This window comes from Narcine bancroftii, chromosome 2, assembly GCF_036971445.1.
Source record: "Narcine bancroftii isolate sNarBan1 chromosome 2, sNarBan1.hap1, whole genome shotgun sequence".
In the NCBI taxonomy this organism is placed as follows: domain Eukaryota; kingdom Metazoa; phylum Chordata; class Chondrichthyes; order Torpediniformes; family Narcinidae; genus Narcine; species Narcine bancroftii.
Genome location: NC_091470.1, coordinates 212,010,514 through 212,026,452, shown reverse-complemented (window position 1 = coordinate 212,026,452; position 15,939 = coordinate 212,010,514). Strand labels below are relative to the sequence as shown.

The 15,939-nt window shown below is 43.6% G+C and overlaps 1 protein-coding gene across 1 annotated transcript in view; it reads right to left on the bottom strand.

Annotated features, from left to right (window-relative positions):
* The window catches only part of rims2a (regulating synaptic membrane exocytosis 2a), an 865,989-nt gene that overhangs the window by 393,005 nt on the left and 457,045 nt on the right, over positions 1 to 15,939 (bottom strand). Inside the window, exons 7-8 of the mRNA XM_069920255.1 lie at positions 9,531 to 9,630; positions 8,356 to 8,479 (exon numbers count right to left, since the gene is read on the bottom strand). Coding sequence (XP_069776356.1) covers positions 8,356 to 8,479; positions 9,531 to 9,630 — 224 coding nt within the window. The remainder of the gene's footprint in view (positions 1 to 8,355; positions 8,480 to 9,530; positions 9,631 to 15,939) is intronic.

Genomic DNA, 15,939 nt, shown 5'->3' with positions numbered 1-15,939 from the left:
GATTTCCTGTTGGCTAATTCACTCCTGGTGGATATCAAGGGGCACCAGCTAGTTTATATCCAGTCATTTCAGTCACTCTCGCTCAAGGGCACTGAACTCATCAGCCCCCACCTGCACTCAGTGAGTACTGCTAACAACGAATTCACTCGGGTCCAAGCAGAATTCCCCTCCATCACCATACCTCACTTCCACTCTGAAGAACCCAAACTTGGGGTGAGGCGCCAAATCGTCACAGAGGGCCTTCCCTTCCATGACAGGGGGTGACGTCTCCCCAGGGAGAAACTCAACCTAGCCAGAGACAAGTTCAAAAAGATAGAGGAACTCGGCATTGTGCAGCGCTCTGATAGTCCGTGGGCCTCCCCTCTCCACATGGTCCCCAAGGCAGAGGGTAGTTGGAGACCATGCTGAGACTACCACCGCCTCAACAAGGCCACCATACCAGACAGATATTCCGTAGTCCATATCCAAAACTTCACCGCAAACCTGCAAGGGGCACAGATATTCTCAAAGGTAGACATTGTCAGGGGCTATCACTAGATCCCAGTACACCCCGAAGACATCCCAAAAACCGCCATCGTAACCCCCTTTGGATTGTTTGAATTTCTCCGCATGCCCTTCAGGTTAAAAAGCATGGCTCAAACTTTCCAGAGGCTGATGGATGCAGTGGGCTGGGATCTGCATTTTGCCTTCGTCTACCTTGACGACATTTTAATCACCAGACACACCCACACCAAGCACGACCCCCAATTAAAACAATTATTTTCCAGGCTGAACGGATTTCACCCTAGCCATCAACCCAGCCAAGTGTCAGTTGGCAAAGAAATATTGACTTCCTGGGCCATCGTATCGACCAACATAGAGCCAGACTGTTACCCACTAAGGTGGATGTTTTTCACTCTTTCCCCAGGCCATCGCCGATGAAGGGACTACAAGAGTTTGCAGGTTCTAACACCGTTTCCTACCTGCAGCGGCCCGCAACACGAGCCCACTCTTTCCCTTCATGGCACAACCTCTGCAAAGAAGTCGGGGCCAGGACTTGTGCTCAGTGCCAGTCATCCAAAATCTAGACTCCTATCAAAGCTCCACCACAGCCATTTGAGCCAGCATATCGCCGCTTCAGCCACGTACACATTGACATTGTGGGGCTCCTATCCGTATCCAGAGGTGCAAGTAACCTTCTCACAATGGTTGACCAAATGACCAGAGGTGGTGCCACTATCTGAGGCTTTCACAGAAGCACACGCATGGGCTTTATTCAACACTTGGGTAGCGTGTTTCATGGTCTCCGAACACCTTACATCTGATGGGAATGCCAATTCATTTCCAGTCTGTGGAACACCTTAGCCCACGACTTGGGGACCCAACTCCACCACACCATGGCGTATCACCCATAAGCCAGCGGGTTGGTGGAGAGGTTCCATAGACATCTTAAGGCAGCTTTAATGGCACGGCATACTGGACCTAACTGGGCTGACGATCTTCCTTGGGTCCTGTTAGGCATCTGCACCGCACTCAAAGAGGACCTCGAGGCAACCTCTGCTGAGTTAGTCTAAGGTGCACCCCTAGTTATACCGGGCAAATTTGTGATGGCCTCTGAGGACTTGGGGGAGACCCCAGCAACCACATTGTCCTGACTATATGAGTGCCTAGGCACTCTGGGCCCCACTAAACCTAGACCCCATGGTCAACATCCCAAAGAACTTTACTGACCGTAAACACATGATTGTTCGGCGCGGGGCTCACCGACCACCTCTATAGTGGCCTTACGAGGGGCCATACCGTGTCCTCAGACACAATGGCTCCACCTGTGTTTTGGACATTGGCAGCAGGGAAGAGACTTTCACACTCGACCAGTTGAAACTGGCTTACTTGAACCTTGACCAGCCCATCACTCACCTGACCCCATGGGGCAGGGTCGGCCTCATAAAAATGGTGTTCCCGTCATTGGTTCTGAGGGGGGGGTGGGTGTCGTGTAGCAGCCCACGGCTTGGGCTGACACAGGAAATGGCCATCGAACACGGCGACTGGCAAAGCAACATGGGGTCTGAAATGCCCATTTCCACAGACCGCCAACAGAGCAGTGAAACTGGCCAATCATTGCTGGTGGATCGCAGGGGGCTCAATCGGGGCACAGGCATCCAAGGTAACCAATCGGCAGCCGGTCTGCTCAAGCCACGCCCCGGTGGTGACGCAGCCAAGCTGATGATAAAAGGTAGAGCTGCTACTGAATAAACTCAGTGTCAAATACACTCTACTGGTGTGTGTGTATCTTTCTTCTCCTGTGGATTCGTGCTACAGCCTTAGGGCTATAACCGGGAGCTATAACCTAGCAGTAGCTGTAGTGACTTAGCTACAGGTCTATAATTATATCCTATTGGAAGGAAATCCTCCTAACTCATGGGCAGAGGCTAAAATCTCCATTATTCATAAGAACCCCGCTAAGTGTGAAGGTTATAGTCCAATAAGTCTTTTATGTAATTATCAAAAGATACTTAGCGCTATACTAACAAAATAAATTCAAAAGATTATAATACAGTTGTTACACCCCGATCAAGCAGGATATATACATGGTTGACAGGGAGCCAATAACATCAGGTGTGTTCTTAACATTATGTCATGTGCCAAAAAGAAACATCAGACACCTATGATACTTAGTTTAAATGCGCAAAAGGCTTTCGATAGAATAGACACAACCATACTTTAGATAAGATAGAGATTCAGCCGAAATTTATAAATTAGGTGAAAGTACTATATTCCAACACAAGGTCAAATGTGAGGGTGAATGGATGTTGCTCTCAGTTTTTCCAGTTAAAACATGGAGTTAGGCAGGGATACGTTTGAGTCCCCTGCTCTTCGATATAAGCTTAGAGCCACTTGCTGAAATTATTAGGCAAGAGTTTAAAGGGTTTAAAAGATGATAGAGGGGTGGATCATAAGATTACCCTATTTGCACATGACGTCCTGCTGTACGTGACCGACCCTATTTCTTCAGTGTCTCACATTATGCAAGTTTAAAGAGAATATGTAGTAATATCTGGTTATAAAATCACCTTCTCAAAATTAGAAGCAACGATGCTGTCAGGTACATGGCCATCACAATTAGTTAACCAGGTTTCATTGTTTTAGAGAGGGCCTCAGATAGCGTGGCGATATGATCACTCCCTGCATTTTAAAACTAAACGAAGCCAGTTATGGAAAGTTACTGAAGGAGATAAAGGCAGATTTGCTCAGATTCCCCCCTGTGCAAATGAATGTTTCTCCCAGACTGCTTTTTTTTTATTCCAATCTTTGACGATAGGAGTTCCTATGGTAGCATTTGAAACTCTTGACAAATTGGCACCAAGATTCTTATGGCAAAATGAAAAAAAACTAGAGTTAGACTTAAGACCTTGTTATTGCCCAACAATAAAATATTACTTCTGGGCAGCACGGCTCAGGGCCCTGATAACATGGATAGCAAACTATATGGGAATAGGTTGCATGGGTATAGAACACATTTCATGCCCCAGAATTTTCTGGAAGAGCGACCATTCCTAAACCAAGCATATTGGAAGAAATTAAAAATAGATAATGAATGGATTAAATTGGTTGGCTATAAGAAAACAACAAAACCTTTTTAACTCTATACCCAGATCATTAAAAATAGTAGCTGTCCCAGAATTCCTACTTGGAAGAGTAGATAACGGCTTTTGAAAATGGGCAGGTAAAGGGCTGACCGAAAATACATGTTTGTTTGGCGTGGGGCTCACCGACCACCTCTATAGTGGCCTTACGAGGGGCCATACCGTGTCCTCAGACACAATGGCTCCACCTGTGTTTTGGACATTGGCAGCAGGGAAGAGACTTTCACACTCGACCTGTTGAAACTGGCTTACTTGAACCTTGACCAGCCCATCACTCACCCGACCCCACAGCGCAAGGTCAGCCTCATAAAAACAGTGTCCCCATCATCGTTTCTGTGTGGGGGGGGGGTGTCGTGTAGCAGCCCATGGCTCGGGCCGACACAGGAAATGGTCATCGAACACGGCGTCTGGCAAAGCAACATGGGGGCTGAAATGCCCATTTGCACAGACCGCCAACTATTGGTTGATCCACTATTGTGGATCAGCTTTTTTGTGAATCCTAACTGACTAACTAACATGAATCCTAACTAACCTCTCATATGGGACCTTGTCAACACCCTTACAAAAGTCCATGCACACACTTTCCTTCATCAATTTTCATAGTAGCCTCTTTGAAAAACTTTCAAAGGTTTGTTAAACACGATCTACTACACAAAGCCAAGTCGACAATCCTGGACTATCTAAATACTAGTATATCCAATCTCAGAGAACACCTTCCAGTAACTTACCTCCTACGACTGTTAGGCTAACCAGCCTATAATTTCCAGGGTTACTTGCCTTTTATAAGCAACAGAACTACATGAGGTACCCTCCACTCCTTCAGCCCCTCACCTGTGGCTCAGGACATTGGAAATATATCTGTCAGTGCCCACCTGCAATTTCTACACAAGCCTCCCTCAAGGTCTGAGGGAATACCTTGTCAGGCCCTGGGGATTTATTCACTTTAAGACACCAAACACTTCCTCCTCTTTAACCTGTAAATAGGTTCCATGACCTCACTGCTTGTTTTCCTTACTTCCCATGACTGCACCAGTTACCTGAATAAATACATGTAAAAAAAATCATTTTAAGATCTCTCCCATCTCTTCTCGCCCCACACATAGCAGCCACTCTGATCTTCAAGAGGACATTTTTCTTTCTCCTACTATCCTTTTGCCCCTAATATACTGATAGAAGCCTTGAAGATTTTCCTTCATTTTCTCAACCAAAGCAACTTCATATCTTCATTTACCCTTCCTGATTTTGCCCTTAAGATTTTTCTTGCATTTTTCATACTCCTCGTACCTCATTTGCTCCATGCTGCCTACACCTGCTATATACCTCTCCCTTCTTCTTAACCAGATCCCCAATACTCCTGGAAAACCAACATTCCCTATGCCTGTTAATTTCATTTTAATCCTTTCAGGAGGGTACAAACACAACACTCTCCAAATTTCACATTTGAAGGCTTAACTGAGCACATCCTTTCCAGAAACAGCTTAATCCCAATCCATGCATTCTAGACCCTTTCTCATTTTGTCAAAATTGGGATTTCTCCAATTAGATATCAACCTGAGGCCCAGAACGATCCTTCTCCATAATTAACTTGAAACTAATGGCATTATGAACACTGGACCCAAAATGTTCCCCTACAAATACTTCTGCCACCTGTCCTGTCTCATTCCATGATAGGAGATCCAGTGTTGTATTCTCTCTTGTTGATATCCCGAAATATTGATTAAGAAAACTTTCCATCCAGCCCTTTCACAGTATGGGAGTCCCAGTCAATATGTATAAAGTTAAAATCCCCTACCAGCACAACCTTATGTATCCTGAAGCTGTCTGCAATCCATCTACCCATTTGCTCCTCCAATTTTCATTGACTTCTTTTCTTCTTTCTTCTTTGGCTTGGCTTCGTGGACAAAGATTTATGGAGGGGTATGTCCACGTCTGCTGCAGGCTTGTTGGTGACTGATGCGGGACAGGCAGGCTCGATTCCAGCAGTTGCAAGGGAAAATTGGTTGGTTGGGGTTGGATGTTGGGTTTTTTTTCCTTTGTCTTTTGTCAGTGAGGTGGGCTCTGTGGTCTTCTTCAAAGGAGGTTTCTGCCCGCCGAACTGTGAGGTGCCAAGATACACAGTTGGAGGTGATATCAGCCCACTGGCGGTGGTCGATATGGCAGGCAGCAAGAGATTTCTTTAAGCAGTCCTTGTACCTCTTCTTTGGTGCACCTCTGTCTCGGTGGCCAGTGGAGAGCTCACCATATAACACGATCTTGGGAAGGCGATGGTCCTCCATTCTGGAGACGTGACCCACCCAGCGCAGTTGGGTCTTCAGCAGTGTGGATTCGATGCTTACGGACTCTGCTAGCTTGGGTACTTCGATGTTGGTGATGAAGTCACTCCAATGAATGCTGAGGATGGAGTGGAGACAGCGCTGATGGAAGCATTCTAGGAGCCAAGGCAAATAGCGCCTTTGGTAGACTACACAAAAGAGTCTGGAAACACAACCACCTTTCATTGACTATTGGGCGGTCTATCATACAACCCCATGAGTGTGATCAGACCTTTCCCATTCCTCTACTCCAGCAGACGAGCAGTCTGCGAGCAGTCTGGTCTGTCCTGTCTGAACACTGCTGTGATCTTTTTCCTGACAAGCTGTGTCACCTCTCCCATATTCATGCCCCTGATCTATCACATCCTCAACAATTAATCTACCAACATATTACATTTTTAGCGAGTGGGAGAAAACCAAAGCCCCCATGGGAAGAACGTACAAATTCCTTAAGGACAGCACAAGATTCAAACCCAGGTCGCTATAGTGCTGCAATATCGTTGAACTAATCACCACACTAACTTATTTTTTGATCATTGAATTATGTTGGAGATATGTGCAGAGCAGAATTTGGCCCCCTAGTAAACCTCTAATCCCAATTGCATGCGTTAGGTTTGCATTCTTCTCTGTCTTTCCTGCTGAAGTACTTTTGTAAACATCTCTTAAGTACAGTGAATATGGTTAGCATAGCAGTTAGTGTAACACTACCACAGCACCAGAGACATGGGTTCAAATCTGGTGCTGTCTACAAGGAGTTTGTACATTCTCCCCGTTGGTTTCCTCCCACTCTCCGAAAATGGACGGGGGTTATAGGTTAATTATGGTATTTGGGTGGCATGGGCTTGTAGACTGGAAGGGCATATTACTGTGCTGCATGTCTCAATTTCATGTCTACATTTCAATTTCATCTCTTAGTCAACCCTTTCCTCTGGCAGCAAATTCCAGTGCACAAAAAAACGTGCTCCTTAAGTCCCCTTTAAAATTCTATCCTCCTACCTGAAACCTCTGCCCTTGTTGGTCCCTCTACTAGGGACAAAAATTCTGACTCTACCCTATTTCAATTTACATAATTTCTCTGGCTTTTATAATTTTATATTCCTTTGTCAAGGCACCTTTCACTCTAATGGAAACAAACACAACTCATCCAATTGAACACGAGAGTCTGCAGTCGCTGGGGTCGAGTGCAGAAACACCAAAGTGCTGGATAAACTCTGCAGGTCATGTAGCATCCACGGGAAGTAAAGGCTAGCCAATGTTTCAGGCCTGGGTCCTTCTTCAGATATCGTTCCTGACAAAGGGCCCAGACCCGAAATGTTGGTCACCCTTTACTTCCCGTGGATGCTGAGTTTCTCTGGCACCTTTGAGTGTTCTGGCATATCCAATATTATCTTTTATTGTGGACCTACTATTTTTACATGCGTGAAATTTGTTTCTGATTAATAGGGGGACTATTGTAAACTCCAAGTATAAATGTTTTGCTATTATATCTTTATCAAATCGATCCAGTCTTTGGACTGTCTGACATAACATCCCACTACATAAATATTTGCATAATACTATTGGCCTCATTTCTGGTTTCACCTCCATTCCTATCCTCTGACACAAACACAAGGGACACACAGCTTTTCTCAACATGATGATCTTCCCATGATTCTACAAATGTATGCCCAGAATGATCAGCTCCCATCCCTGTCCATGGTTAAGCTCCTTTCTTCAATAGGTCAAGTGAGTGGCATCTTGTGCCTGATTACCTTTTCTTTTTGCAATGACACATACGTTGAAAGCCGGATATTTTTACCCCATCTTTCTTCAATCAAACATCTGATCCCTTTTTACATCTTTCCCCTTGTCGCTACTTCCACATAGATTTTCCTAGGTTCTCCATGTTCAGTTGGACAACATTGCAAGGTCAGGAGGGAGGAGGAAATGCTGTTCCTCTAAAAGTGCCAGCCGCAAGGTTTTCAAATGGAACCCCTAATGCAAGTGTCAGAGGCATGCTAATAACTTCATTCCCAGTCCTGTGGTGGATGCAGTCACAAGAAAGAGCAGCAAGCGCTGATGTATGGCATTATTGACATTCCCCTCCAATCTTGTAGCCAATGTTTTCCCCTGCTGCTCAAGCAAACCACAAGATTTAGTTTTTATTAAATAATATTTACGTGAAGGCAGACTTTATTTGGTATTTATAATTCAGACCCAAACCCTGTTCTCTTTCTTATTTTATGCAAGTTTAATATTTTCAGTAAGTTGCTATGGCTTTTCTGATCCTGGTTGTTTACGCTTACTTTTTTAAAAATTAAAACATAAAAAAAATCAAGGGAACATGCCTTCAATTTGTTGACATGCACGTCCACAAAATAACTCTTACCTGAATATGGACAGTAAATGTAGGGCTTTTATATTAAGTAAGAACTACTAACCCAATAGGCCTGGAAACCAACAGCTCTACTTGTGGCTCGGGTTTCGATTCAAAAATGATATTGTACACTTCCTCAAAGGTGGCTCCTTGCAACGGTCTTCCACTCCATTCAAGCACTTCATCGCCTAAAGAAAAATCACCAGAGAGAAGTGTGGGTGGAAGTCACAACAGACACAGGTGAATAATTAGAAATTTGACTTTATTCCAGTAAACTTGTTTGGCTGGCTTGGCCACAAAATTTCATTAAAACATACTTATCAGATTTCATGTAGAATGCAATAGATTAATTCATTCACCGATTAAGGCTTGTAACTAAAAGAATAGCCTCCTTAGAATGAATGACACATTCATTCACAGTAGAGGCCATTTGGCCTGTGATGTTGTGCCAACCTATTCCATGATCAATCTAACCCTTCCCTACCTCACAGGCCATAACTCATTCCCTTATTTCTTAACTTGCAAGTCTTACTTAAATGTTAAATGTTCCCCTTCTACCACTCCTAGCACCGCATCCCAGGCACTCTCTGTGAATAAAACTTATCTCTGATACCTCCCCTAAACTTTCCTCTACTCATCTTTATGTAGATGTCCTCTGGTATTGGCCACTGCCGCCCTAGGGAAAACGGTGCTGACTGTCCACCCTGCCTCTGCCCATCTTCTACACCTCTATCTGTTCACTATCCTTCAAAGAGGAAATCCTCAACCTTTACCATTTATATACATTCACTTTATGACACCACATCAAGGTGACATAAATAGTAAAATAGGTTTGCCCAAGTTGTTCTACAACCTTCTCCCATGAAAACAATATTGCACAATCTTGCCACTGGGCACAGTGGTACCAACTGTTTCATATTTTGACTGATTTTATTGTTTTGACATCTGTACCCGGATTTTTCAAATCACTGAATAAAACCCAAGTTTTATGTCCTTGAAACAACAAGGACAATACATCAAACCTGTGGCTTTGCCACAATTTTCTTCTTTTCTTCTGTAATTGCTGCCCACCATTTTTATCATTTATGTGCATCACTTTTATCATTTATGTGCACCAGGGGATGCACTTCAGAAATTAACACTGGAAAGAGTTTGACTGTGGAATTGTGATCATCAGGAATACAAGTGAACAATCAAAGATAGACAATGGATGGAAGCAATCTTTTGAGGAAAGGGTACCTGGTCTCAGATGCCCTATCGTGTCTGCTAAACTCCCCTTCTTCACCTTGGTGATGAATGCGCATAATCTGCCAGATTCGGTCATCTTTCCACCAACAACCTGTTTCAAAGAAAAATCAAAGATAAACATATTATTATGTTTTTTCCCACTTAACAATAAATTGAGTAAAAATTGTGCTGAATCAATCAGTAGATTTTGCTCATTCCATATCACAAATTAACAAATTGAGAATGATCTTGATTGAGGCTCTGACTTCACATCTCATGGCCGTTTTACTCATTGCCCTGCCTTTGCCTTTTCTCCAGCACATTTGTGTGTTTCAAATAGAACAATGCAGCACAGAACAGGCCCTTCAGCCCATGCTGTTGTGATGGCCCTATTCCACAATAATCTACTCCTTCCCTACCTCATACCTAGTTCCTTCAGTTGACCAAGATTTCCCTTTCTCCATTTCCTTTGGTTGACCATGATTTCCCTTTCTCCATTTCCTTTGGTTGACCATGATTTCCCTTTCTCCATTTCCTTTGGTTGACCATGATTTCCCTTTCTCCATTTCCTTTGGTTGACCATGATTTCCCTTTCTCCATTTCCTTTGGTTGACCATGATTTCCCTTTCTCCATTTCCTTTGGTTGACCATGATTTCCCTTTCTCCATTTCCTTTGGTTGACCATGATTTCCCTTTCTCCATTTCCTTTGGTTGACCATGATTTCCCTTTCTCCATTTCCTTTGGTTGACCATGATTTCCCTTTCTCCATTTCCTTTGGTTGACCATGATTTCCCTTTCTCCATTTCCTTTGGTTGACCATGATTTCCCTTTCTCCATTTCCTTTGGTTGACCATGATTTCCCTTTCTCCATTTCCTTTGGTTGACCATGATTTCCCTTTCTCCATTTCCTTTGGTTGACCATGATTTCCCTTTCTCCATTTCCTTTGGTTGACCATGATTTCCCTTTCTCCATTTCCTTTGGTTGACCATGATTTCCCTTTCTCCATTTCCTTTGGTTGACCATGATTTCCCTTTCTCCATTTCTTATACCTGTCTTCCCCAGACACAAGAATTGTTAAATAGTGGCTGCTACTTCATATAGATGATAACAGTTTACATCTTAACAAGAATCATCAATATTGCTTCCAGTTAAATGCACAATTTCAACAAATTGAAGGAGGTTATGATTTTAAAATACAATCTGGGAATGACCATTGCCATTTAAAAACATAAGAATTCAGCTGAAAAATCCTTGTAGAACTGTTCTGGCCACTGACATAACATGATTTTGCAGTCTCGCGTATAGCTTCAACTGGGATTCAGCTGTGGTGCAGATGTTTTTCAAATTGAACCTCCGTGCCTGCAATGAGGGAGTCATTTGCCTTCCTAGTGTATCTGCTAAGTTGTAAGGGTTTATACTTTCAGGTGCTTTTAAGAAATATTTCCTACTTAAGGATCATTGTTGTCATTTTCCTTGAATCTCTCACTCCCCTTTGCATCTTAATGGAGTTGTAGTTTGCAATGATTTGAGTTGGGAAGTTGAAACATTAGGCCCTTTCATGCCAGGTCTCTCCCTCTACAAGCACAGAGGGAAAACATAAAACTTATCTTTCATAGAACAGCCCTAAAAGCTGCTCCAGAGTCGCATTTGTGTCAAGGGGTGCCTTGTAGTGCCCTCCGGAGCTGATGGAGGTGGGGCAAATGGTGCTGTAGCACCACCCGTCATAAATACACCACAGACCAATAACCACTTTGTGTTTCCCAGAACAGTTCCAGCTGTGTGAGGTATTATGAATAGGGAAGACGGCCATTGCTCTGCCGAGTTTTGAGCCGCAGAGAGCACCCCCGAAGGCCGAAGTGGCTCAGTGAGGCTGTCCTGCCCTGACGGTTCCCACCACCAGATGGTTCCTACCGACACACCCCCGGCCTTGAGGGGGGTCATGGAGGGAGAGGGGCGAATGGGAAGATGGGTCACAGGCTGATGATGTCATCAGCATGCCCCTAACCAGCCACTAAATTCACGTGGGGCTGCAGAGCGCAGGGCTCCACTGATTATCCTTGCCCAAGAGGAATTGCAGTCAGTGCCTTGGAGCCGGCTACGGCACATTCAAGAAGGTAAGTCTCTCGACATAAGTGGGGAGAATCTCCGCCTTTACCTTGGGCTTTTTCACTGCACGAAGGGGCCTAGAGACAAGTATGCCTGCCCATTAAAACAGAATGTGAAACATTTTAGACCTCAAAGGCATCCATTTCACCAGACCTCTGGCTGCCATTACACTGTCAACCATCCTGAGGACTTCAGTGGTTTTGGAGGGCTCCAAATGCTGGCGTTACATATCACAACTGGCCTTCCATCACAATGCTACAGACTGCAGTCTAAACATTGCTGAAAATCACACACATTAGGAGTTAGTATCCAGCCAAACATGGTGATGTGAAATTAACAAGGAGAAATAGATCTGGAAATACAACTGAACTGGAAAGGGAGGAATTAATTGGTGAGGGAGGAAAGCAACTCGATACAGTAAGACCAATACTGTGGGAAATCCAAGTAAACAGGAAGCATGTTGGCGATGCATCAAATGATTCAAGGAAGAAAGAAATAGGATGGGCAGCAAAAGCAGAAAAATAGGTGGCTGAGTGTCTGAGAAAGACAGGTATAGGAAATGGAGAAAGGGAAATCATGGTCAACCAAAGGAAATGGAGAAAGGGAAATCATGGTCAACCAAAGGACATGGAGAAAGGAAAATCATGATCAACCAAAGGACATGGAGAAAGGGAAATCATGGTCAATCAAAAGACATGGAGAAAAGGAAATCATGATCAACCAAAGGACATGGAGAAAGGGAAATCATGGTCAACTGAAGGAACTAGGTATGAGGTAGGGAAGGAGTAGATTATTGTGGAATAGGGTCATCACAACAGCATGGGCTGAACGGCCTGTTCTGTGCTGCATTGTTCTATTTGAAACACACAAATGTGCTGGAGAAACTCAGCAGGTCACGCAACATCCACTGTAAGTAAAGAGTAATCAAAGGCCTGGACCCATGTTCCTGTTGACCTGCTGAGTTTCTCCAGCACCCTTGTGTATTGCCCCTGACCCTGGCATCTGCAGGCTTTCTTGTTTAACTGTAATGTTCTATTTTCTTAAGGCAATAGCACTTCATAAAAATGGATGGATGGGATGAAATAAAATAATTGGAATAGAACCCAGCAGATTAAAATAAAAACGTTTGGGGTGTTCATTGAGGCCACTTGAGAAAAAGGGACATTTGGGGTCACTTTGGGAATATAAAACAGAGCGGTGAACAATGGAGCAAAGACAGGGAACATTTTTATGGGAAGCAGCAGAACAACTAAAACAACAGGAAGAATTCATCATCGGTGAAATTAGACAGCAGTTGTTTTTTTTCCCCTCGATTCAAGACACTGGATGTACTCAATGGTCCAGGTTGGGCTTACATATGGACCAGAACTTGGCTTCTTTTAAGCAATTGTCTGCCAATTTAAATTACCTAATCAACATTTCTTTTGCTATTTACAAATTCGGAGTTTCTTAAACTCCTTAACGTTGAGGCTTCCCCAAGATTTAGATTTTAATCTTATCTGGGAAGTATATAATTTTAGGCTTATTAAAAAAGGACTGCTTTCAGCCCTTTGTGAACTACTTTTAAGATTTAGTTCTCTATGTGACTTTGAATAACTGTTTGCTGAATACATGGGAGTGTATTTTGAAACATGTACGTTCATCCTTTCTCAGTGCTAGACATTCGTTATTACATTTTAAAGTAGTCCATAGGACCCAGTGTCAATTCGCTCAATTTTACCCCAATATATCTTCTAAATGTGATAAATGTACAACTCAGGAAGGTCCTTTATACCATATGTTCTGTCTATGTCCCTCCCTCTGTAACTACTGGAAAGAGGTATTTAGTACACCGTGGCCACTGGAATCACAGGAGACACAACAAAATAACCACACCAGGTGTTTTTAGAGTGAATGAAACAGATTTTCTCTTCATTACCCATGCCTGCTTTTAAAAGACCGTGGGTTCAATGCCTTCTGGGAGTTGTTGTGCTGCCACAGCGCTGCTACAACACTATCTTTAATTCTTAATTAAATCTCTCTCCAAACCCTTTTATTGCTCTTTTTGGAATGAGTGGACCAATGGACTCAATTTTTACTCCATCTGAATCCCACAGGGTTGCTTTGGCTTCCCCGATTGCCATAGGCTCGTTTTGCTGTGGTGGAGTAATGTTGTCCCTCCCACACAGACACAATGATTGTTGGATTTGATGGAATCCCTCTCTCTGGAAAAAATCATGTCAACTATTTTCAAAATTTGTAGATCAATTATTTTTGGTCTTTATTATTTTTTTTTTCTTTTTCATTTCCTTTCTGAACCTATTAATATTGAAATTAATAGTTGATACCTGACCTTTAGAGTAATTGCTCAAATAATAGGTTGGGGTTAGAAATTAGATTAGTTAGAGATATCTTTTTCTTATCAATAACACGGATCATACTTGTTTACCGTTGTTTGCTATCTGTAATTTTAATTTATTAAAATTATACCATATATATACCATATACCATATGGTTTTATATACCATAAAACATTATACCATATCTCATATTTTCAAAAACCAATAAAAAGATTGAAAAGTTTGCAGTTGTCAAATTTTCCATGAGCAGTTCCTGAGAAGTTAAAGGAAGGTGTAAAAAACTGGAACGAGAAAATCTGCAGGTGCTGGGGTCAAGCGCAATGCACAGAAAGTGCTGGAGAAACTCACCAGCTCACACAGCGTCCACTGGAGGTCAAGGATAATGCTACTCTTGACTTCCAGTGGATGCTGCGTGATCCACCGAGTTTCTCCAGCCTTGCAAGGTGTGATATATCACAAGCAGTCTGGTCTAGTCAGTTCTGAGATGGCCGGGGAGGCCAGCGTCGGATTTGCAGACTTTTCCACGGATAGAGCAGGAGGTGTTTGATGGGGCAAGGAGGGATGTGCTGCTTCAGTTGTCTATGGGGTTGTTAAAGTCTATCCTTGTCCTTTCCTTAGTCTGCCTGGTATGGTCTCCGTCACAGAGGGTGGAATAGGATGCCTGTTTTAGGAAATTAACACAGGAGTACATGAAAGTAAGAGAAAGCCTGAAGGATCCTTAAGGTTGGCCTTAATTCAGGAGCAGGTGAAGCTGATCCATGATGGTCCCAGCTCCTCCTCTTACAATTTAATTTTTTTCATATTTATGGTAGAAGTTGTGTGATTAGTGCTCTGTGATTAGTGAAGGATTGTATGTGGGTGGGAAGAAAAAGTTTGAAAACCACTGTTTTAATCGTACCTAATTGACTTGTTATATGCATGGTTTCAGAACTCCAAACAAAATGAGCCAATGACAATTTTTCTCAAGCAAAATATTTCAGTAACAATTGGGTCCAGAGCAGTGATTTTCAACCTTCCCTTCCCACCCACATCCCGCTTGAAGCAATCCCTTACTAATCACAGAGCACCAGTGACATAGGGATTACTTCAAGTGGGATGTGAATGGAAAGGAAAAGGATGAGAACCACTGCTGTGGAGTGTCTCTGGATAAGTCGATCCTCTCACCCTAGGGATTAGCCTGGTGAATCTCCTTTGAACTGCTTCTAATGCTGGAGCAAAACTCTACAGAGAAATCCAGGCCTAGCCTCACCAACAGCCAGTATGACTGCAATAAACTGTATAACAGTTTGGCACAGACTGGAGGGGGTGAGGTGGCCTGTTTCTCTGCTGTAGTTGTTCTATGCTTCTAATAAAACCTTCCTATTTTTAAACTCCAAACCCTTTTCAATAAAGGGCTACATTTGTTGGTCTTCTTTGGCCTTGCCTGCTAATTTTGTGATGTATGCATTGGGACCCTAGCACCCACCAAACTGCACTCATTTGGAGTCTCTCCCCCATTGAGATAACAACCCTCCCCTTGGGTTCCTCTGACCAACATGCATGATCTTTCAATCCCACACATTAACTCTCATTTGACAGCTTTCCTTCCCCCCCCCCCCCACCCCATCACCTACCCCCAGAGCCAAGTGAGTGTTACCACGGTCTCAGTGTTGGTATGGAAGGGGACAGTTACATTGGTCTGTTAAACCAGAGAGTCACCAGATGCTGGGGTCAACTCAGCAGGTCAGGCAGCATCTGTAGAAAGTAAAGAGTAACCAACACTTCGGGCCTGGACCCTTCTTCTGAGATAAGAGAAAAACAGGCAGTCCCGGAATAAAAAGAAGGGGGAGGAGGGGGAAGAAGGAAGTGGAGAACAGGCTAACAGGTAAGATGTAATCGGTCAATACAGGGGGGAGGGTAGAAGCTGAGGTGAAAGGGGGAGAGGGGAGCTCTCTGATAGAAGGAAGGAACTGGGGAGCTGGAGGAAGCGGGGCA